Source organism: Somniosus microcephalus, chromosome 6, assembly GCF_052327205.1.
Source record: "Somniosus microcephalus isolate GS21.2 chromosome 6, FLI_Smic_1.0, whole genome shotgun sequence".
Classification (NCBI taxonomy): domain Eukaryota; kingdom Metazoa; phylum Chordata; class Chondrichthyes; order Squaliformes; family Somniosidae; genus Somniosus; species Somniosus microcephalus.
Window position 1 is genome coordinate 260,083,481 of NC_140992.1, and position 24,194 is coordinate 260,107,674.

General features: G+C 47.4%; 1 protein-coding gene across 1 annotated transcript in view; it reads right to left on the minus strand.

The window, feature by feature from the left end:
• The window catches only part of dusp22a (dual specificity phosphatase 22a), a 203,937-nt gene that overhangs the window by 167,880 nt on the left and 11,863 nt on the right, over nucleotides 1-24,194 (minus strand). The window contains exons 3-4 of the mRNA XM_085991802.1: nucleotides 13,510-13,543; nucleotides 1,030-1,112 (exon numbers count right to left, since the gene is read on the minus strand). Of these exons, the coding sequence (XP_085847928.1) occupies nucleotides 1,030-1,112; nucleotides 13,510-13,543 (117 nt within the window). The remainder of the gene's footprint in view (nucleotides 1-1,029; nucleotides 1,113-13,509; nucleotides 13,544-24,194) is intronic.

The following is a 24,194-nucleotide window of genomic DNA, read 5'->3' on the forward strand; positions in this document are numbered from 1 at the left end:
GTAAAGTGATTAAATAAGTTTTACATACCTTTTCTTACCTTTACAGCCTTCCTTCCTTTAGGTCCCGGGAGTCCCTCATCTCACCGGCACAGAAAGCAGAATGGCTGCGAACTGTCAAAAGTGACAGCCTTCAGCTTTCTGTGCAGGAGAGATTTCTAACTGAGTCTGTGGAGAAGGACTCAGGTTAGAAGTAAGACTGTCAGTGTTTGACAGCTTCAAACAGCTGTGAAATGCTGATATTTCATCTGTCAAAAGCTCTTGACAGATGAAATTTCAGTCTGTGACGTCACCTGTTGCCGGGTGGCCCTTAATTGGCCTGCTGAGTTAAAATCGCGTGGATTGGCCGCATCTCGATGGCGGCGGGACTACAACCCCGAAAGTTGTAGTCCCGCCTCCAACCCGACTCCTGAGTTAAATTCCTGCCCTTGGTGTAGTGACCAATATAACCATGTTAAACTGAGATTTTGAGGGGGGAAAAGCTGTTAAAAGACAGACTTGCATTTATATAGCACCTTTAACAACCTCAGGACATCCCAAAGCCAATGAAGTACATTTGAAGTGCAGTCACTGTTCTAATGTAGGAAACACAGCAGCCAATTTACGCACAGCAAGCTCCCACAAACAGCAATGTGATAATAATCAGAGTTTTTTTTAGTGATGTTGATTGGGGGATAACTCCCCTATTCTTCTTTGAAATAGCGCCATGGGATCTTTTACATGAGAGGGCAGACGGGGCCTTGGTTTAACGTCTCATCCGAAAGACAGCACCTCCAACAGTGTAGCACTCCCTCGGTACTGCACTGGGAGTGTCAGCCCTAGATTTTTGTGCTCAAGTCTCTGGAGTGGGACTGTGAACCCACAACCTTCTGTCTCACAGGCGAAAGTGCTACCCACTGAGCCACGGCTGACACTTGACCACAAACCATGTCTGCCCAAAACCACCAATATGTTAACACCTCCCTTTAACAGCAGAGCAATACGATCAGACAAATATAATTGTTGCAGCTCTTGCTGAGTTGTGACACTTACCTCAAGCGCAGGCTTGGCATTGTGGCAAATGGACAGGACATGCGAGACTCCATTCTTTACCAAGTTGTCTTTGTCCTGGGAGTCTGTGGGGGAGAGTAAATACAAAGTCCATTTTCATAGTGACTAAACACCCAAGTAAACACAACGGCCCAGAATTTGCAAAGGCATTCACCGCTGGCCGCCAAAGAAAGCTGCCCACGAAGATCTCCCGATCTCTGTGGTGAGAAGTTTGCCTTTTACAGCGAGCAATTGAGATCAGTGTAGAATAGTGGGGAATCCCGAATGCGATGCTGCTGTGACGTCAACCAACTGTCTAGGCAGCCAATCGCAATGCAGAATTCTCACAGACAGGGAAGCAGGAAATGAGAACCTGCTTTTATCCAGATTTTTTTTTTAATGTTACAGCGAGCAAAACAAAGATTGGGGCTCTCACGTGGAGAAAAGATAAACTTGAAATAAATATGAACAAACTTTAAAAAAATATAATTTTTTTTTTTAAGTTTTTTAAAAATAGTAAAAGGAGGAAGTTGACACTCCACAAAATTAAAATTAGTTTTCCATAACGTTTGATTAGCAGTCAATACGCTGTTAAAACCCCAGTTACACCTAATCCAAAAGGGTCTCACTTTTAATGGGGAATTTAACAGCGATATTACCACGGAAAAGCCCAAGTTTTCATCAGTTTCACTGATTTCACTGTTTGCCCGGATTGCCGGCTATGGGGGGGGTGGCGCCGCGGGGGGGGGGGGGGGAGGTGGCCACAGCACAGCCAGTGTCAGAGCAGTGAATGACTGATCACAACTTCAGGATTTCCCCATTTAGATGCGCCTTCGCTACATCCTGAAGTTGCGGTCGGTTTCAAAGGGGTAATTACAGCGACCGTCGTTAGTTTGCCGTTATCACCCACCGCAAATTCCGGGCCAACATTGTGCAAAGAATAACAGAGTGAGTTACAGTGTTGCAATTCAAGTTCTATGTAACTGTGGGATGTGGGTACCATCCCCATTGGCGAAAGTCACTCCCGCGGTTATTTTACAAGAGCACACACGGCTACGTCCGTTTGTGGGGGTTTTGAACACTGATTTTTCCTAAAAATGAAGTGTTGATCCACTTTGAAGCAGGGCGCAGTGAAGGTAACGAAGCAAGATCAGCACGGATAACAAAAAAAAACGCAAACACTGCGAATCTCCAAAATGAAAAAAAGGGAAAATGCTGGAAATACACAGCAGATTGATAACCTCTGGAACAGAGATATAGGTTAGTGTTTCGGGTGGGAGCCTTTGTCAGAATGATTCGCCCCGCCTAAACGGTGGCAGAAGACAATGGAGCTGCAGACACGTCTTCCTGTTACTCCTTGTGTATTAGCAAAAAGCTCCAAAAATAAATCACAGCAAGGAGAGAGATTCCCATTCCCTGGCGCGGCGGCACAGAAGGCAATGCCACTGCCTGTTCCTGTCAGGATCCTCAGCTGACCCTTTGCAGCCCTCCATTTCACTCTAAACAACGGCGGTTACAGAATAGAAACAGCTAGAAATCATCAGGGCTCCGGAGAACAGCGCTGGCACTTATCCGCACAGCGACCCTTCACTTCAACCCCTGTGCAGTTCATTTAAAAATCCTCTGCCTCTGTCTTTCATTAAATCAGACGTAGAATCATAGAATAGTACAGCACAGAAGGAAGCCATTCGGCCCATCGAGTCTGTGCCGGCTTTTTCGAAGAGCAATCCAGTTTGTCCCACTCCCCCGCTCTTCCTGCACATCCCTGCAATTTTTTCTCCTTCAAGTATTTATTCAATTCCCTTTTGAAGGCTATTCACTAGGTTAATTCCAGAGATGAGGGGGTTGACTTATGAAGAAAGGTTGAGCAGGTTGGGCCTATACTCATTGGAATTTAGAAGAATGAGAGGTGATCTTATTGAAACATATAAGATACTGAGGGGGCTCGACAAGGTAGATGCAGAGAGGATGTTTCCCCTTGTGGGGAAATCTAGAACTCGGGGGCACAGTTTCAGAATAAAGGGTCGCCCTTTTAGAACTGAGATGAGGAGGAACTTCTTCTCTCAGAGGGTCGTAAATCTGTGGAATTCTCTGCCCCAGAGAGCCGTGGAGGCTGGGTCATTAAATACATTTAAGGTGGAGATAGACAGATTTTTGCAAGATAAGGGAGTGAAGGGTTATGGGGAGCGGGCGGGGAAGTGGCTTTGAGCCCAAGATCAGCCATGATCTTATTGAATGGCGGAGCAGGCTCGAGGGGCCAAGTGGCCTATTCCTGCTCCTATTTCCAATGTTCTTATGTTTTTATGGAATCTGTATCCACCCCCCTATCAGGCAGTGCATTCCAAACCCTAACCACTCGTTGCGTTAAAAAAGTTCTCCCTCATGTCGCCTCTGAAATAAATGATTTTTTTTTTCCTTCGTTTGTCTCCGCTCCTCTCCTGAAGGTACCGCCTCTTGCTGGGTTCCATGGGCCACAGCCACCCTCTGGTACCTCTCCCAAGTGCCTAATATTTGCGTACGGACCTATTTAACCATGGGGCCCATCTCAGCTGAGGCCGCCCTGCCCTCACCCGACAATCCATGGGCGTGAGCTTTTCAGCAGCCACTGGGTGGTGGTATTCGGGAGCAGGAACCCCGGCTGATGTTGTTTTTCTCCACTTGCCTAGCTCAGGGGTGCCGAGGCCAGTCGCAATATCCAAGCTGTAAAGGGGCAATTTTAAAAATGCTTCTTCATTCAAAGCAGTGAAAACAGGGCTATGAACCAAAAATAATGGAACTTCCTAAAATGTAGGCTTGTATTCCCTTGAGTATAGAAGGTTAAGAGACGATCTAATTGAGGTGTTTAAGAGAATGAAAGGGTTTAAGAGGGTCACTGGAGAGAAACTATTTCCTCTGGTGGGGGAGTCCAGGACAAGCGGGTACAACCTTAAAATTAGAGCTAGGCCGTTCAGGGGTGATGTCAGGAAGCACTTCTTCACACAAAGGTTAGTGGAAATCTGGAACTCTCTTCTCCAAAAAGCTGTTGGGGCTGGGGATCAATTGGAAATTTCAAAACTAAGATTGATAGATTGAGAGAAAAAGATTGGTGAAGTCAAGCGTAGGTCCCTTGCAGTCAGAATCAGGGGAATTATAATGGGGAACAAAGAAATGACAGACCAACTAAATACATACTTTGGTTCTGTCTTCACAAAGGAGGACACAAATAACCTCCCAGAGATGTCGGGGAACATAGGGTCTGATGAAAGGGAGGAACTGAAAGAAATCAGTATTTGTAGGGCAATGGTGTTAGGGAAATTGATGGGATTGAAGGCCGATAAATCCCCAGGGCCTGATAATCTACACCCTAGGGTACTTAAGGAAGTGGCCCTAGAAATAGTTGATGCTTTGCTGATCATCTTCCAGAACTCGATACTCTGGAACAGTACCCATGGATTGGAGGGTAGCTAATGTTACCCCACTATTCAAAAAAGGTGGTAGAAAGAAAACGGAGAATTACAGACCGGTAAGCCTGACATCGGTAGTGGGGAAAATGCTAGAGTCCATTATAAAAGATGTAATAGCAGAGCACTTGGAAAACAGTGACAGGATCGGACAAAGTCAACATGGATTTACAAAAGGTAAATCATGCTTGACTAATCTACTGGAATTTTTTGAGGATGCAACTGGTAAAATAGATAAGGGAGAACCAGTGGATGTGGTGTATTTGGACTTTCAGAAGGCTTTCGATAAGGTCCCGCATAAGAGATTAGCGTGTAAAGTTAAGGCACATGGGATTGGGGGCAAGGTATTGACTTGGATAGAGAACTGGTTGGCAGACAGAAAGCAAAGAGTTGGAATAAACGGGTCTTTTTCTGAGTGGCAGGCAGGGACTAGTGGGGTACCGCAGGGATCGGTCCTTGGGCCCCAACTATTCACAATATATATTAATGATCTAGACAAGGGAACTAGATGTAATATCTCCAAATTTGCAGACGACACAAAGCTGGGTGGGCATGTGTGCTGTGAGGAGGATGCTGAGAAACTCCAGGATAATTTGGACAGGTTGGGTGATTGGGCAAAAGCATGGCAGATGCAATATAACGTGGATAAATGCGAGTTTATCCACACTGGTGGCAAAAACAGGAAGGCAGCTTATTATCTGAATGGCAATAGATTGGGAGAAGGGGAAGTGCAACGAGACCTGGGTGTCCTTGTGCACCAGTCGCTGAAGGTAAGCATGCAGGTGCAGAAGGTAAGCATGCAGGTGCAGCAGGCGGTTAAGAAGGCAAATGGCATGTTGGCCTTCGTAGCGAGAGGGTTTGAGTACAGGAACAAGGATGTCTTGCTGCAGTTATACAGGGCCTTGGTGAAACCACACCTTGAGTATTGTGTGCAGTTTTGGTCGCCTTATCTGAGGAAGGATGTTCTTGCCATGGAAGGAGTTCAGCGAAGATTCACCAGGCTGATACCTGGGATGGCAGGAATGACGTATGAGGAGAGACTGGGTCGATTTGGCTTGTACTCGCTGGATTTTAGAAGAATGAGAGGGGATCTCATTGAAACTTATAAAATTCTGACAGGACTGGACAGACTAGATGCAGGAAGGATGTTCCCGACGGTCGGGGAGTCCAGAACCAGGGGTCACAGTCTAAGGATAAGGAGTAGGCCATTTAGGACAGAAATGAGGAGGAATTTCTTCACCCAGAGAGTGGTGAACCTGTGGAATTCTCTACCACAGGAGACAGTAGAGGCCAATACATTAAATATATTCAAGAAGGAGTTGGATATATTTCTTAAGGCTAAAGGGATCAAGGGATATGGGGAGAAGGCAGGGACCGGGTACTGAATTTGGATGATCAGCCATGATCTAATTGAATGACGGAACAGGCTCGAGGGGCTGAATGGCCTTCTCCTGCTCCTATATATGGAATATAGTGGGACAGCTGAAGGGAAAAGTAGTAAGGAAAAGTAAGGTATAGTCAAAAAGGGTTGAGCTCTGATTAACATCCTGTCGTTTAATCCTGACAGTTACACAATAACACTAAATATACACACAGGAAGTACTGAAAACCTCACGGAGCAAGTGGTGAACTTTCAGACAGTGGAATATAGCTAAGGAAAGGGCCTCTGCTGTTCTGTATACACTGAGATTTCTCTTCAAGGCAATTACTATTTGTATTCGGATTTTTTTTTGAGGTCTCTCAACCAGAAGAGATAAATATTGTAGACATATTTATCAATGGAATGTGGGAGGTGACAAAAACTGATCCAAAGCTGTTTGTTGTAACCAGATATTTTATTGATATATAAAATCAGGAGCTGAATTGTTTACAGTGAACCTGCTGCGGGATTATTTCGGCGATCCCGGCCTACGGACAGCCATCGGTTATACGGAGCAAGAGCAGATTGCTCTACCCGCCACCCTGCTTTAGGGATAGAAGGGAAGCCCCTGCTCTCTGGTTAGTGGTGTGTAGATTTTCCCTCCCACTGTTCTAACAAATACATTATTCTCCTTTCATAGAATCAATGAAAGATACAGCACAGGAGGCGGCCATTCGGCCCATCATGCCTGTGCCAGCTCTTTGAAAGAGCTCTCCAATTAGTCCCACTTCCCTACTCGTTCCTCATAGCCCTGCAAAATTTTCCCTTCAAGTATTTATCCAACTCTCCTTTGAAAGTTACTATTGAATCTGCTTCCACCGCCCTTTCAGGCAGCGCATTCCAGATCATAACAACTCACTGCGTAAAAATAAATACAGAAAATGCTGGAAATACTCAGCCGGTCAGGCAGCATCCGTGGAGAGTGAAACAGAGTTAACGTTTCAGGTCGACGACCCTTTGTCAGAACTGGAAAAAGCTGGAGGTCAAACAGGTTTTTAAGCAAGTGTAGGGGCAGGGAAAGGGGGGAGGGGAGGAAAGAACAAAAGGGAAGGTCTGTGATAGGGCGGAAGGCAGGAGAGATCAAGAGACATTAAGAGATGGTGCGAGGCAAAAGGAGATGGTAATGGGACAAGTTAAGAAACAAAAGATGGCTCTAGATGAAGTGTAAATGGCAGAATGAAAGACAGCTGCCATGTGGGGGAGAGAGAAGAAAAAAAATATATAATAAATAAAATAAATGGAGAAAAAAAAGGAATAGGAGCCGAGGTTATGGTCTGAAACTGTTGAACTCGATGTTGAGTCCAGAAGGCTGTAAAGTGCCTAATTGAAAGATGAGGTGCTGTTCCTCGAGCTTACGTTGAGCTTCATTGGATCAGTGTAAGAGGCAGAGGACGGTGAGGTCGGAGTGGGATACTGCTCTCGCCATATCCTGAGATCCACGCTGAATGCCATGCGCCGCCACATGAACACTCACGACCTCTCTCTTCAGCAGCACCAACTCACTCTATCTCAAAGCTGTCCTGGTCCGCAGTTCCATTTCATCCTTCGCCTCATCCGGCGTTTTAACAAAAGACTTTTTTTCTTCCTTTCAGGTGTCAAGGATTGCAAGCTTCAACAACTCTTGGACACCAACACCCCTCCGGAACCTTCTTCCCCTTCACTTTCCTCTGACCCCATCGCTTCTTCCAATCTCACCCCCTGCCGTGTTTTCACCATCCCCTCTGACCTTCCCCTCTCTGACCCCGAATGATCAGTCCTCAGCAAAGGTCTGAGCTTCATCCCCTTACGCCCCCATCTCAATTAATTTCGAGCTCGGCACGACGCTGAGCTCTTTTTACGCCGCCTTCGTCTCCATGCCCACTTCTTTGGCCAGGAGTCTTCCCCCCACACAGCTGACCCTTTCTCCCGTTTTCAGAATTCCCGTTCTACCTGGACCCCTCCCTCTGGCCTCTTACCCTCTCTAGATCTTTTCATTGCTAACTGCCGCCGCGACATCGGCCATCTCAATTTCTCTGCTCCCCTCACTCACTCCAACCTACCTCCCTCTGAAGTTGCAGCACTCCATTCTCTCAAATCCAACCCCAACATTGTCACTAAACCCGCAGACAAGGGTGGTGCTGTTGTTGTTTGACGAACGGACCTCTACCTAGCGGAGGCTGAACGCCAACTCTCCGACACCTCCTCCTACCTCCGCCTGGACCATGACCCCACAACCGAACATCAAGCCACCGTTTCCAAGACCGTCACTGACCTCACCTCCTCTGGAGATCTTCCCTACATGGCCACCAACCTCATAATTCCCCAACCCCGCACAGCCCGCTTGTACCTCCTTCCCAAGATTCACAAACAGGACTGCCCCGGTAGACCCATTGTTTCAGCCTGTTCTTGCCCCACGGAACTTATCTCTTCCTATATCGACTCTATTTTTTCTCTCCTTGTCCAGTCTCTTCCCACCTACATCCGCAACTCTTCCGACGCCCTTCGTCACTTTAACAGTTTCCAGTTTCCTGGCCCCAACCGTCTCCTTTTCACTATGGACATCCAATCCCTCTACACCTCCATCCTCCACCAGGATGGCCTGAGGGTGCTCCGCTTCTTCCTTGAACAGAGGCCCAACCAGTCCCCATCCACCACCACCCTCCTCCGTCTGGCTGAACTTGTTCTCACATTGAACAACTTCTCCTTTGACTCCACTCACTTCCTCCAAATTACAGGTGTTGCTATGGGAACCCGCATGGGTTCCAGCTATGCCTGCCTTTTCATGGGATATGTGGAACATTCTTTGTTCCAGTCCTACTCAGGTCCCCTCCCTCACCTCTTTTTCCGGTACATTGATGACTGTATTGGTGCTGTTTCCTGCTCTCGCCCTGAACTAGAAAATTTCATTCACTTTGCTTCCAATTTCCAACCTTCCCTCACCTTCACATGGTCCATCTCCGACTCTTCCCTTCCCTTCCTCGACTTCTCTGTCTCCATCTCTGGGGATAGGCTATTGACAAACATTCACTACAAGCCCACTGACTCCCACAGCTACCTGGACTAAACTTCCTCCCACCCCGCTTCCTGTAAGGACTCAATTCCATTCTCCCAGTTTCTCCATCTCCGCCGCATCTGCTCTGATGATGTCACCTTCCATACCAGTGCTTCCGACGTCTTCCTTTTTCCTCAACCGAGGATTCTCCTCTACTGTGGTTGACACGGCCCTCGACCGTGTCCGTTCTATCTCCCGCACTTCTGCCCTCACCCCTGCCTCTCCCTCCCGGAACCACGATAGGGTTCCCCTTGTCCTCACCTTTCACCCCACCAGCCTCCACATTCAACGGATCATCCTCCGCCATTTCCGCCACCTCCAGCGTGATCCCACCACCAAACACATCTTCCCCTCACCTCCCCTTTCAGCATTCCGAAGGGACCGCTCACTCCACAACACCCTGGTCCACTCCTCAATCACCCCCAACACCCCTTCCCCTTCGCCCGGCACCTTCCCATGCAAGCGCAGGAGATGCAACACATGCCCTTTTACCTCCACCCTTCCCACTATCCAGGGCCCCAAACACTCCTTCCAGATGAAACAGCATCTTACAAATTAATATACTGTATTTGCTGCTCACAATGCGGTCTCCTCTACATTGGGGAGACCAAACGCAGATTGGGTGACCGTTTTGCGGAACACCTCCGTTCAGTCTGTAAGGGTGACCCCGAGCTTCCGATCACCTGTCACTTTAATTCTCCCCTCCACTCCCACTCAGCCCTCACCCTCTTACACTGTTCCAATGAAGCTCGACGTAAGCTCGACGAACAGCACCTCATCTTTCGATTAGGTACTTTACATCCTTCTGGACTCAACATAGAGTTCAACAATTTCAGACGATAACCTCTGCCCCATTCCTTTTTTTTTCCATTTATTTTATTTATTATATATTTTTTTATCTCTCCCCCACATGGCAGCTGTCTTTCATTCTGCCATTTACACTTCATCTAGAGCCAGTTTTTGTTTCTTAACTTGTCCCATTACCATCTCCTTTTGCCTTGCACCATCTCTTAATCTCTCCTGCCTTCCATCCTATCACAGACCTTTCCTTTTGTTCTTTCCTCCCCTCCCCCCTTTCCCTGCCCCTGCACTTGCTTAAAAACCTGTTTGATCTCCAGCTTTTTCCAGCTCTGACGAAGGGTCATCGACCTGAAACGTTAACTCTGTTTCTCTCTCCACAGATGCTGCCTGACCTGCTGAGTATTTCCAGCATTTTCTGTTTTTATTTCAGATTTCCAGCATCCGCAGTATTTTGCTTTTGTATTAGAGTAAAAGTAAATGTTTTCCTCATGTCGCCTCTGGTTCTTTTGCCAATAACCTTTCTTTGAGGTTCCCCTCACCAGCTCACTCACTATTCCACCATGTGAGGTGAGCATCTCCCAGGCCTCTGCAAATCCCGCTTCGCCCAGGAGCCTCGTAACTTAGCACGACCGTCACACTGGCAGCTCCCGTGACCGTGGCAGCGGCCAAAAAAGCAGCGATTCAAAGCTTATAATTGTAAAAGAAATTGCCTTTGGTCCATCACAATCAGTTCCGTCTTACATAGAAACATAGAAGATAGGAGCAGGAGTAGGCCATTTGGCCCCTCGAGCCTGTTCCGCCATTTAATGAGATCATGGCTGATCATCCAAATTCAGTACCCTGTCCCTGCTTTCTCCCCATATCCCTTGATCCCTTTAGCCTTAAGAAATATATATAACTCCTTCTTGAATATATTTAATGAATTGGCCTCAACTGCCTTGTGTGGTAGAGAATTCCACAGGTTCACCACTCTCTGGGTGAAGAAATTCCTCCTCATCTCAGTCCTAAATGGCTTACCCCTTGTCCTTAGACTGTGACCCCTGGTTCTGGACTCCCCGACCATCGGGAACATCCTTCCTGCATCTAGTCTGTCTAGTCCTGTTAGAATTTTATAAGTTTCAATGAGATCCCCTCTCATTCTTCTAAACTCTAGCGAATATAAGCCTAATCGACCCAATCTCTCTTCATACGTCATTCCTGCCATCCCAGGTATCAGTCTGGTGAATCTTCACTGGACTCCTTCCATGGCAAGAACATCCTTCCTCAGATAAGGCGACCAAGTCTTCATGGTTTAGCTCAAGCCTCTATCACAAGAGGGATCTGGCAGGATTTGCAGTGTTCACCTTTGATTGACGAGTTTGCGAAAGATAGCCCACAGCAAGTAAGGTAGCCGCAATAACCTTTTTCTACCATGAAATGCATTGCATTAGATTTCTCCCTCATGTCATGTTGCTTGCAAAATTCATGGCAACATTTTTTTTGCAGCAATGGAAACTATTCAAAGACTCCCCACCCCTCCAGTCAGTGATTCTCACAAGGAGGGGTGTCTGAAAACCCAAAGGCCACCTCTGTCTATTGGCTTAGCGCTTCCCTGAAATGGAGACTGGGAACTTGCCACGTGAGAAGTAATAGGCATATAAACCTCCAAGTTCCCCTCCAAGTCACACACCATCCTGACTTGGAAATATATCGGCCGCTGGGTCAAAATTCTGGAACTCCGTCCCTAACAGCACTGTGGGAGGATCTTCCCCACACGGACTGCAGCGGTTCAAGAAAGCAGCTCACCACCGCCTTCTCAAGGGCAATTAGGGATGGGCAATAAATGCTGGTCTTGCCAGCAACTCCTACATCCCATAAACTAATTTTTTTAAAAACCTTTAATTGTGGTTAACGAACTGCCCAGTCTTTGTCACCCCACTAACCTTTAAGCATTGGAAAAGATTTGAAAGATAAGACAAGTAAATTGGCGTTGTGTGTAGTGACACAGTATTACATAGAATTTACAGCACAATTTATATGCCTGTGTTTATGCTCCACACGAGCCTCCTCCCACCTTACTTCATCTCACCCTATCAGCATATCCTTCTATTCCTTTCTCTCTCATATACTTATCTAGCTTCCCTTAAATGCATCGATGCTATTCGCCTCAACCACTCCCTGCGGTAGCGAGTTCCACATTCTCAACACTCCCTGAGTAAAGAAGTTTCGCCTGAACTCCTTATTGGGTTTATTAGTGACTATCTTATATTTATGGCCAATGTTCCCTCTAAACTGCATGCCGCTCACCGGCTTTTCCATTGTAAGTACTGTGCATGCACAGAAATTTGAAGGGACCGCGCAGTAAAAGAAATAGGCCACGGGGAACAAGGTGCAGCTTGCAGGGAACATTGTTTATGGCCCCTAGTTTTGGACTCCCCCACAAGTGGAAACATCTTCTCTACGTCTATTCTATCAAACCCCTTCACACGGGATATAATCTCAGTAGCGCGGGATATAATCTCAGTGACACGGGAACTGTCTCAATCCAGTTCCTAGTGGGCAGACCCACCACATAAAACTGCCTCTCATGTGGCACTGATAGACAATGCACAATTGTACTATGCAAATCTGGGCCTAAGGCACCTACTGGGGTCAGAGTGCCGGAAGCTTTACGCTAAATCTAAGTACAGGTATTGGGGAAAAATTGGGTCGCTTTGCGCCTCCCGTTAGCGCCCCGGGTGGGGCACTAATGGAGCGGAAAGCCCCTAACGCCTGGGTGCGGTGCCGCCAACACCTCCCGCAAAATTCAGCGGGAGGTTAGCGGCGGCAGTAGCCGGTAGCGCCCCGCTCGCGCCCCTGACCTACCGCTGGACAAATTGTCCAACAGGGTCAGGGTGGCGTTTTTGCGGCCGCGCAAATTAAAGGGCAGGCGCCGGGCGGCCTTTAATTTTGGGCCGCCTGTCAGCAGCTGCCCCCTTCCGCTTCCTCATGCGGGGTGCCGGCCGCGATCGGTGGTCCAGCAGGGCCCCGATGTGCGCTGCGCTGGGCCCCTCCCCTTTAATCAGGGGCGGGAGGCCTGTAATACCGCGGCGCTGTTGCACGTATCACCGTGATATTGAATGGTAGCGCTCCGGGAAGGAGAACTGAATTGTTGCAACTTGTATAAAAAGTATTATTTTAACCCAACGGTAACATTTCCAGAGGGCACTTTCTGTACTCATACCAACAAAGTTAGAAAGGATTCACTATGATACTCGATACACATTATGAATGGAAATTAAACTTCAGGGGGTTGAAATCGACATTAGTAACAAGTGCGTTCTGATTTCCTCTAGTTGAGGAGTCAGCGACGGGGGAGGGGGGGAGTCATCAGTTCAGAAGTGTCACTGAGAGTGAGGGAAGCGGTTCGGAGAAATGTCTTTCCACGGCGGGTTGTTGGAATATGGAATACTTTGGCACAGGTAGTGGCTGAAGCAGAGACTATTGCATCTTGTAAGGGAAAAATTGGACAACTACTTGAAGCAGAGGAAGGCACAAGGCTGTCGGAAGAGAGCTGGGCAGCGGTATTGGTTTCGGACGGCTCTATTAAACGGCTGGCTCAGACATAATGGGCCAAATGGCCTCTTTCTGTGCTGTAAACTTTGATGACATGAAATTCTATTGTCTGCCAACATAGGTACCGGCCATTATATTTGAAAACAGGTGATGGCTTTGTTCAAATGGCGGGAAAAAAAATTTCATGAGACGTTAATGCAATTTCAACTCATTTTGATAACAGGACTATATATTTAACAAGTGATAACTGCACTTACCTCTAATATTTCCAAGGTAGAGACCATCTAAAACCTAGCAAGAGAAGAAAATGTCATTATTAAATCAAGAATCCATTTTCTTAATCCTAGCCTCATGGCTAACAGCGAGCTCAAGCATACCAGTAAACATAGAAGATAGGAGCAGGAGTAGGCCATTTGGCCCCTCGAGCCTGCTCCGCCATTCAATGAGATCATGGCTGATCATCCAAATTCAGTACCCTGTCCCTGCTTTCTCCCCATACCCCTTGATCCCTTTAGCCTTAAGAAATATATCTAACTCCTTCTTGAATATATTTAATAAATTCAGCTTATCAGCACACTCACAGAATCATAGAATCATAGAATGGTACAGCACAGGAGGAGGCCATTCGGCCCATCGAGTCTGCGCCGGCTCTTTCGAAGAGCAATCCAGTTAGTCCCACTCCCCCGCTCTTTCCCCACAGCCCTGCAATTTTTTCTCCTTCAAGTATTTATCCAATTCCCTTTTGAAGGCTACTGTTGAATCTGTATCCGCCACCCTATCAGGCAGAGCATTCCAAATCCTAGCCTGTACTCTACAGCAAGTGCAAGTCCATCCACAAGAAGCTTGATGCACTGCATAGTGTGGTGTGGTACTGAGCCTTACAGACCAGAGCCCGCCACTGGCTTCGATTCCCAGTCTGCACTTTGTTTGCTAATCACAGATGAGACAGCACTTTAGGCGTTTCAATTGGCCTCAGCATTCCTGGGTAAAAGGGGCCGAGGGGGGGGGGGGTTTAAAAAGCACAGCCCAGAGTGTCTATTGCCATTTGCCAGCCAGTGACTCCTATGAAAGACACATGTGCGTGGGTATCAGTGAAGGCTGGATCAGGTTCAACTGCGATTTCCTCTGGACAAGCAGACTCACAACACTCATTGCCCGGGCTCACACATAAGGAAAGGTCACAGACGTGAGGCGTTCTATGAATGGCTTGGCGTGTACAGGAACCAGACACAGTTGGCTGGACTAATCCTTTGGGCATTAAATGCCTTTTGCATCTTTCCGGATACAATCTCCTGATCTATCATGTAACGTGTGCAAAGGTGACTGTGCATTGTTAAAACTTAAAGGGAGGGGATTAGCCTTGGGATCAGCGCTTACATGTAAAGTACTCACTCCTGTACGTGTCCCACAAGAGCAACTCTCAGAATATTCCCTACTGACGGACTCCACCATGCAGCCCAGGAGTCATGCATTTGAACCCTGAACTTTCACACGGAAGTACTCTACTGACCAAGGGACCCCCATGGAGCACATCTGCTAACGTTAGCACAGAGGTTTATACCTTTCAGGTTTAAACTCTCTGGAGTTTAGAAGAGTTTAGAGGTGATCTCATTGAAACATGTAAGATTCTGAGGGGGAATTGACAGGGTAGATGCTGAGAGGTTGTTTGCCCTGGCTGGAGAGTATTAGGGGGCCAAGTCTCAGGATAAGGGGTCGGCCGTTTAAGACTGAGATGAGGAGGAATTTCTTCACTCAGAGGGTTGTGAATCTTTGGAATTCTCTACCCGAAAGTGCTGTGGGTACTGAGTCGTTGAGTATATTCAAGGCTGAGATAAATAGATTTTTGGACTCTAGGGGAATCAAGGGATATGGGGATCGGACGAGAAAGTGGAGTTGAGGTTGAAGATCAGCCATAATCTTATTGAATGGCGGAGCAGGCTCGAGGGGCCGTATAGCCTACTCCTGCTCCTAATTCTAATGTTCTTATTAAAATAGATTGTGACCCATTTTATTTCAGAACCAGTCCCTGCTTTACCATTTGGTTTTGAAACCTGCTGTTTCAAGATACATGCAGGGGTAAACACTTTATATACAAGTATGTCCCTTTACACAAGTATTCACTGTCATGATTAGAAAGTATATTATTCTAAAATGTATGGCGCAATATGCCAATCCTTAACAAGCTACATTATCTGAATAAAACTACTAAACTTTGATATTTTTATTATATTTTATGCTGATCAAAATGAGCTATGGAAAATTTGGTGCAGTTTTAAATTTAATCAATAATCCTTCAAAAGATTTGATTATTTTTTGAAGTGGAATCTACAAAACATTAGAAGGGAAAAATTCTCCCCTCCACTCCCACTCTTATCTCTCCATCCTCGGCCTCTTACACTGTTCCAACGAAGCTCAACGTAAGCTCAAGGAACAGCACCTCATCTTTCGATTAGCACATTGCAGCCTTCTGGACTTAACATCGAGTTCAACAATTTCAGCCTATAAATTGGCCCCTGTATTTCTTAATATATTTTTTTCCCTCTTGTTTCCTCACGTGGTAGCTGTTAATGTTGCTGCCACCATCATCCACACATCATCTCGAGCCATCTTTTGTTTCTTAACTTGTCCCATTACCTCTCCTTTTGACTTGCACCATCATTCCTCCCGTCAGTCAATCTCTCCTGCCTTCCAGCCTGTCACAGACCTTCCCTTTGTTCTTTCCTCCCCTCCTCCCGAACCTTTTCCAATTCTGACGAAGGGTTTGACCCGAAACGTTGACTGTTTCTCTCTCCTCGATGCTGCCTGACCTGATGAGTGTTTCCAGCACTTTCTGCTGTTATTCTACAAAACATTGTTCACTAAACAGTCATAAACACCAAGGTCTTGAATTGTGCTCTGAGACTATCCCCGTATGAATGCCTAATATGTTCATATCAAGTTTCTTCGCTCACAATTTTAATGGAGAAGTAAAGCAGTTTATTTTCAACACATTACGATTTTGCTGTACAAAGTACACAGAGGACGTCTGTCCCCAGTGTGAGTAACACATCTCTCTCTCAAAAAGAAAATGCTGGAAAAACTCAGCAGGTCAGACAGCATCTGTTGAGAGAGAAACAGAGTTAACGGGCTGGGTTTTCCAAGCCCCGGGGAGGCGGGCATGGAAGCGGGACAGCCGGTAAAATCGGAGAAAGTGGGGGCGGATGGCAAACCCGCCCCCATCTCGCCTCCGTGCCCTTTTGCCAGGAGGCGGGAAGATGTGCAACTTCGGGTCCCATCTCCTGGGGGGCGGGAAAGGCATTTAATCTTTTTAACTGCCTGTTAACAGGTAGTTAACAGGCAGAAAAAAGGATTAGTGCCATTTTACCTTCACAGGTGAAGGCTTCCCGACCTCGGAGTACCCCGCCGGGGTGGAGGAGGTCTGCGCTGGTCGGAGGCACCTGGAAGTAAGGTGTAGAGGTGAGTGATGGGTGCAAGTGTGGAGTGGTAAGTATGTAAGGTGAGTGATAAGTTTAAAAAAGTGTGCCCTTACCTTGTTTTCTTTCTACAGCCTTTAGCCACGCTGGATGGGGCGAGCCGATATTCTCCTCGTCAATTTCACATAATGGCTGTTGGATCCTCCGATCTTACAGACATGTGAAATTTACAAAGTTGAAAGGTTTGATGAGTCCTCACCACAAAGACTCATCAAACTAAAGAGAATGGCAGTGTTTGACAGCTTCACAGAGCTGTCAAACGCTGTTATTTCTTCTTTCAAGAAGTCTTGACAGATAGCACGTCTGAAGTTGACGTGATCTGTCAGTGACTTCCTCCCTAATTGGCCTGCTGAGCCCTCAGGGCGGGCTTAACAAGCTCAATCAAGGGAAAATCCCTCTGATTGGTCAGGCAAGGATGGAGGCGGGACATTGACATGACAAGCAGCAGTCTCGCCTCCAACTCACCTCCATTCACAAAATCCAGCCCAACATTTCAGGTCGTTGACCTTACATCTCTAACTTCTTCCAGTTCTGTTGAAACAGGTTTTAAGCAAGTGCAGAGGCAGGGAGAGGACTGTGATAGGGTGGAGGGCAGGAGGGATCAAATGACAAAAGCGATGATGGTGCAAGGAAAAAGGGAGGTGATAATAAGACAAGTGCAGAAACAAAAATACACAACGCAAAATACTGCGGAAGCTGGAAATCGGAAATCTAAACAGAAAATGCTGGAAATACTCAGCAGGTCAGGCAGCATCTGTGGAGAGAGAGAAACAGGGTTAACGTTTCAGGTCGATGACCCTTCGTCAGAACTGGCAAAAGTTAGAGATGTAAGTAAGTGCAGAGGCAGGGAAAGGGGGGGGGGGGGCGGTGAAAGAAGAAAAAGGTCACAGACCTGAAACGTTAACTCTGTTTCTCTCTCCACCGGTGCTACCTGACCAGCTGAGTATTTCCAGCATTTTCTGTTTATATTGTAGAAACAAAAGATGGGTCTGCAGAATAGCAGAGGAGGGGTGGGCGGAAACACGGAAAATCTGACAAAGAGGAGAAGGCTTCCGTTGCCTGGGAATGCGGCGGAAGAAAGGCAGTGGTGACCCCAGGGGTGAGACCCCAGCTCTCACTTACTTCATCATATTTAAAATAAAGAGTACCATTTCACAACTGTGCAAAACAGCACTGTAGTAGTGGAGGCAGTGGCCGATAAGTAACTGTTGTGGTGTTATTATAACGGTTGAATGAAAGGACTGGCGCTCTTTTGATATAAACAGTATATATTGAGGGGGGGAAGCTGAAAATCCTCAGCTCCACTACACCGGTGGAACTACAGTGGAGCAGGCGGCACTGATCTTCATATCTCACCCGCTGAGGACAGGGTTCGTAAGTTCACGTGCCAGTGGTTGGTGCCCACGACACTATGGGTTCCTACCAAAGTGGGGGGTGGATGGGAAAAACGACACCGATAAGTCACTCATTTCGCGGCCAGCATCACAAGGCAGGATCATTTTTTTTTTTTAAAGACTGCAATTTATTTATTTTTAAAAAGAGGCTGAGAGGAATCAGTATGCTGCTGTTTTTTTAATGGATCTCCAGACCAGGAAAGCTGGTGGTCGCCACCAATGTTTGCTTTAATTTTATTTTTTGGGTGCGCGGCCCATTCAAAATACCACGCACGCAGGGTTTTTTGTACTGAAAAGCCAGTGAGCCGGCTGCGCAGGAGGTTCTAAAGCGCTGCACGGCCACGCAGCTTAAAGGGAACATTGGTGTCCACTTCCACCGCTGAGCAGACGTGTTCACTCTGGAGTCAAGGTGTGGGTAGCACTCTCACCTCAGAGTCAGAGGGTTGTGGGTTCAAGTCCCACTCCAGAAACTTGAGCACAAAATCCAGGCCAACACTCCCAGTGCAGCACTGAGGGAGTGCTGCACTGTTGGAGGTGCCATATTTCGGATGGGACATAAACTGAGGCCCCGTCTGCTCTCTCAGGTGGACATAAAAGATCCCATGGCGCTATTTCAAAAAAGAGCAGGGGAGTTCTCCTCGGAGTCCTGGCCAATATTTAATCCTACAACCAACATCACTAAAAAAAAAAGTTTATCAGTTCATCACCACATTATTGTTTGTGGAAGCTTGCTGAGCGCAAATTGGCTGCCGCATATCCTACATTACAACAGTGACCACACTTCAAAACTACTTCATTGGCTGTAAAGCGCTTTGGGGCATCCTGAGGTCATGAAAGGCGCCATATAAATGCAAGTCTTTCTTTATTTTCAATGGTAGGGAGATCAGGGCCAAGAAAATTCCCAGCAATTTTTTGTCTTATAACACTCCAGTGAAGCGCCTTGGGTCATTTTACTATGTTAAAGGCGCTATATAAATACAGGTTGTTGTTGTTGTGGCAGCAATTGGTTTTCCCTCCTCTTGGCCCCACTCCCTCTGACATTTGGAGCAGTGGAACTTCCTGAACAACAGGACTCTGAGTAGCATTCCCGGATCCCACCAGAATATCTGAGCTGCAAGAGCACGGCTGGGGCTGAGGAATTCAGACCCTATATTCTTGCATCTTCCGCCTTCCAATTTCAGAAAAACAATCAAAAAATTGCTCTCGCACGCTTCTAGCCCAGCTCGTCTTGGCTTTCACGCTGATCGCTGCACCATGCGCTGTCTGAAAAATAGCATCAGACTGTGGCGGAGATGAATACACAGCTGCAGTTTGCCCACATTTTGAATGGGGGGGGTGGGGGAGGGGGGGGGCACTCACAGGGTGGCAGAAGTGACGATCCTGGGAATCAGTTTTTTTCCATATAGTTCTTAGCGGACGCAGGTAACTCCATGAGTGAACACTGTCAGTGTTAAGTATTTACTCAGAGAGCAATCCTGGCTTTATTTCAGGTTTTAAAATGTCTTCTTCTATAGGATTCTCTGTGGAGCCCTGCATTTGGCTAATTTGCCCACCCTGGGGTAACACAGTCCGAGGGGATCCTCTTGCTATGTGTCCGTATAGAAACACTGGAGTCGGTGTTTACAGTCTATTCTGGGACTGACGCTGGGGCTTCTTTTCAATCCCCATGGAGTATCGGCACTGAGGAGGAACCCTGTCAACAAAGGTTACGCAATCTGAAAAGAATGTTCTTTTGGTGTGGAGCAGGACACTAGCCGAGGGCGTGACTGAATCTGCGTGATCAAGTCAATCAGGAAAGGCAGTTTTATGGCAAAACGGTGAGTGAGGATTCATGTGTATGAGCACGTGTGTGAAAGAGTGAACAGTGAGTGAGTACGTGTGTGTGTGTGAAAGAGTGAACAGTTATAGGATGCATGTGTGTGTAACAGTGAACAAGCATCTCTGGATGAGTGATCGTGAGGGCTGGTAGCTTATTATGAGAGTATTGATGACTCATTTTGCTTGCTCGGTTAATGTAGTAGTGATGGCGATTTTTAGATAGTTTCATTAGAGACTGACTCCCAATACATCTCAGTCCGTAAGGATGACCCCGAACTTCCGGTCGCCTGTCATTTTAATTCACCGCCCCATTCCCACTCAGACCTCACTGTACTCGGGCTCTTGCATTGTTCCACGGAAGTTCAGCGTAAGCTCGAGGAACAGCACCTCATCTTCTGATTAGGCACTTTACAGCCTTCCGGACTCAATATCGAGTTGAACAATTTCAGATCATAACCTCGGCCCCCATTACATTTTTACTTATTTTTTATCCACACCTTTGTTTTGGCCCTTTCCCCCCCCCTTTTTCTCTCTCCCACATGGCAGCTGTCTCTCATTCTGCCAGCGCATGTCACACCTAATCTAGAGCCATCTTTTGTCTCCACTAGTCCTATCACCATCTCGTCTCATTTTGGAAAAAAAAAAAAATGGCGGCGCGCACGGACGCAGCGGCTTTGTCTCTCCTGAGACTGAGCGTTTTCACCCTCTTTCTGAGTCTCTTCTGGACTCTGCTGATACGGGAATTGAGGGCAGACCTACTGTACAGCCGGTAGATGCTCCTCGACATCGGGGCCGACTGCGTGCGGCTCACACTCGGCGCCATCGATCTGCCTCCCGACATCGCCCGACCCCCGGGACCAGCGTGGCGTCCTTCCCCAGCCGGAAGTCGGCGCAGACCGCGCAGAGAACGCAAGCAGAAGTGGGGTAAGAGGGCCGGAATCCAAAATAGGCTGAAGAGGGCCCCACACAAACCCTCCCTCCCAAGTATTTTCCTGGCCAACGTCAGGTCACTAGAAAATAAAATGGATGAGATCAAACTTGATCTCTCCTCACAGAAAAGGACAAAGGAATGCTGCGCCATGATCTTCACAGAGACCTGGCTGAACAACGGCATCCCTGACACCACCATCCAACTAGAAGGACGCATGGTCTTCCGCGCCGACAGAACTGCAGACTCCGGTAAGAGCAAGGGAGGCGGTTTGTGCATTTACACTAACAATGCCTGGTGCACTAACACGGACATAATCGATAGATCCTGCTCGGCTGATTTGGAATTCCTCATGGTAAGGTGCAGACCCTTCTACCTGCCTCGGGAATTCACGGCTGTTATCATCACTGCGGTCTACATCCCACCACACGCTAATGCCAAACTAGCACTGAAGGACCTCTACAGGGCCATCAGCGAACAACAAACTGCGCACCCAGACGGAGCTTTTATCGTCGCGGGGGACTTCAATCACATAAACCTAAAAACTGTACTACCGAAATTCCACCAGAATGTTTCCTGCCCCACAAGAGGGGAGAATACACTGGATCAAGTCTACACAAGCATTGTAGACGCTTATAAGGCCATTCCCTGCCCCCACCTTGGGAAGTCTGACCACCTCTCCCTGTTTCTAGCCCCGGCATACAAACCGCTCATCAAAAGAGTGAGAACATCAGTGAGATCAGTGAAAGTATGGCCAGAGGGGGCAGTCTCGGAGCTTCAGGATTGCTTCGAACGCACTGATTGGGGCATGTTTGCCCATAATGACATCAAGGAATACGCATCCACAGTGCTATTCTACATTAACAGTTGCGTCGAGGTCATCACGACCCGTAAAAATATCAGGACATACCCCAACCAGAAACCCTGGATGAACGGAGAGGTCTGCTCGCTGTTGAAAGCACACGACGCAGCATTTAAATCTGGCGACGCGGCGGCTTACAGTGCAGCTAGGACCAACCTAAAAAAGGGTATCAGGACTGCCAAAAGGAAACAGACACTGCGGATAGAGGATCATTTCCACAACAACTCGGACCCCCGGCGCATGTGGCAAGGCATCCAGTCCATCACTGACTACAAGAGCAAAAACACCAGCCCCCCGGTTAGCGATGCCTCCCTTCCGGAGGAGCTTAACAACTTCTACGCTCGCTTCGAAAGGGACAACAGGGAGCCGGCTACCAAAGCCTTGCCACCCCCGGAAGACCAGGTGCTCACTCTGTCGACCTCCGACGTAAGGGGTGTTCTACGCGGAGTGAACACACGAAAGGCTGCTGGACCGGATAGCATCCCTGGACGGGTACTCAAGGAATGTGCTGATCAGCTGGCTGATGTCTTCACCGCCATCTTCAATCAGTCATTGGCCCAGGCAGTAGTCCCTACATGCTTCAAGGCCGCTACCATTATTCCTGTGCCAAAACAAACGGCTGTGACGTGCCTGAACGACTATCGACCTGTTGCACTCACACCCATCATAATGAAGTGTTTCGAGAGACTGGCTCACATCAAAGCCAGTGTTCCCGCCTCTCTTGACCAACACCAGTTTGCCTATCGTGCAAACAGATCAACGGAAGATGCAATCACAACTGCTCTACACTGCACTGAATCACTTAGATGGTAAAGAGACCTACATCAGAATGCTGTTCATAGACTACAGCTCAGCATTCAACACTATCATCCCCAACAAGCTGGCCACCAAACGCCACACTCTTGGCCTGAACACTTCCCTCTGCAACTGGACCCTGGACTTCCTAACAAACAGACCCCAGTCTGTCAAATTAGGTAACCACACATCCCCCCCCCGACCCTGAACACGGGGGCCCCACAAGGATGTGTGCTGAGCCCCCTCCTCTACTCCCTCTTCACCCACGACTGTGTGGCTGTTCATGGTTCCAACACCATCATCAAGTTTGCGGATGATACCACGGTAGTAGGCCAGATCACCAACAACGATGAGTCAGCCTACAGGGAGGAGGTCCAGCATCTCGTGAAGTGGTGCGCCGATAACAACCTGACCCTTAACATCAAGAAAACCAAAGAAATCATTGTGGACTTCAGGAAGTTTAAAGGCGGAAGTCACACCCCCATTCACATCAATGGGGCTGTGGTGGAAAGGGTGGACAGCTTTAAGTTCCTCGGAGTCCACATCACGGAAGACCTCTCCTGGTCCCTCAATACCTCCTCTCTGGTGAAGAAGGCCCAGCAGCGCCTATATTTCCTAAGGAGGCTGAAGGGATGTAACCTGTCACCCCTGATCCTCTCTAACTTTTACCGCTGCACAATAGAGAGCATCCTGACGAACTGTATCACAGTATGGTATGGCAGCTGTAGCTACTATGACCGGAAAGCCCTGCAGCGGGTAGTCAAAACTGCCCAACGCATTACCGGCACCCGGCTACCGACCATAAAGCACATATACCAGAAACGCTGTTTACGGAGGTCACGGACCATCATCAAAGCCCCTACCCACCCCAGCCACAGTCTGTTCGCCCTCCTGCCATCTGGGAGACGCTACAGATGCATTCGCACCCGTACGACCAGATTTAGGAACAGCTTCTTTCCCAGGGCTGTCATCCTACTGAACTCCACAAATAAACTCTAAAGCCTGCACATCTGCCAATGCACTTTATTATGGTTATGTTTATGTTAATGTATTACAAGCCAAATGTATGTTGAATGTTTAAATGTCTTAATCTAAATGTACACTCTCGGGTGCCGCAAGCCTACATTTCGTTGTACTGCACTTGTGCACTAACAATGACAATAAAGTTGATTATTATTATTATCTTAATGTCTCTTCACTTCTCTTTTGTTCTCTCCCAGCCCGGCCTTTTAATCTATTTCATTTCTTGTGCTTTTCCAGTCTTGACAAAAGGTTTGACCCGAAACGTTGACTCTATTTTCTTTCCACGGATGTTGCCTGGCCTGCTGAGTTTTTCCAGCATTTTCTGTTGTTATTTCGGACTCCCAATACATGTCAAATGTGAAGGTATTAGTTTCTTGCTAAGAGAGTATTTTTCTGACTTTATATCCACACTATGTTACTTTGCTATCATCCGTAATATATTAAACACCTTACATCTGCACACACTTCCTAGTTACAAACCTTTTGTCTCACTTTTGTGTCAACTTTTTCATTAAAATTCCTATGTCCACCTTTATAATGGAAACTAGTTATATAAACTTGGCATGCTGTAATTACACCCCCCTGCCAGTGGCGGCACTGTAGCCCCTCAGTTTTGTGTCTCTCAATTCCTCAGCCTGGACTGCAGAGG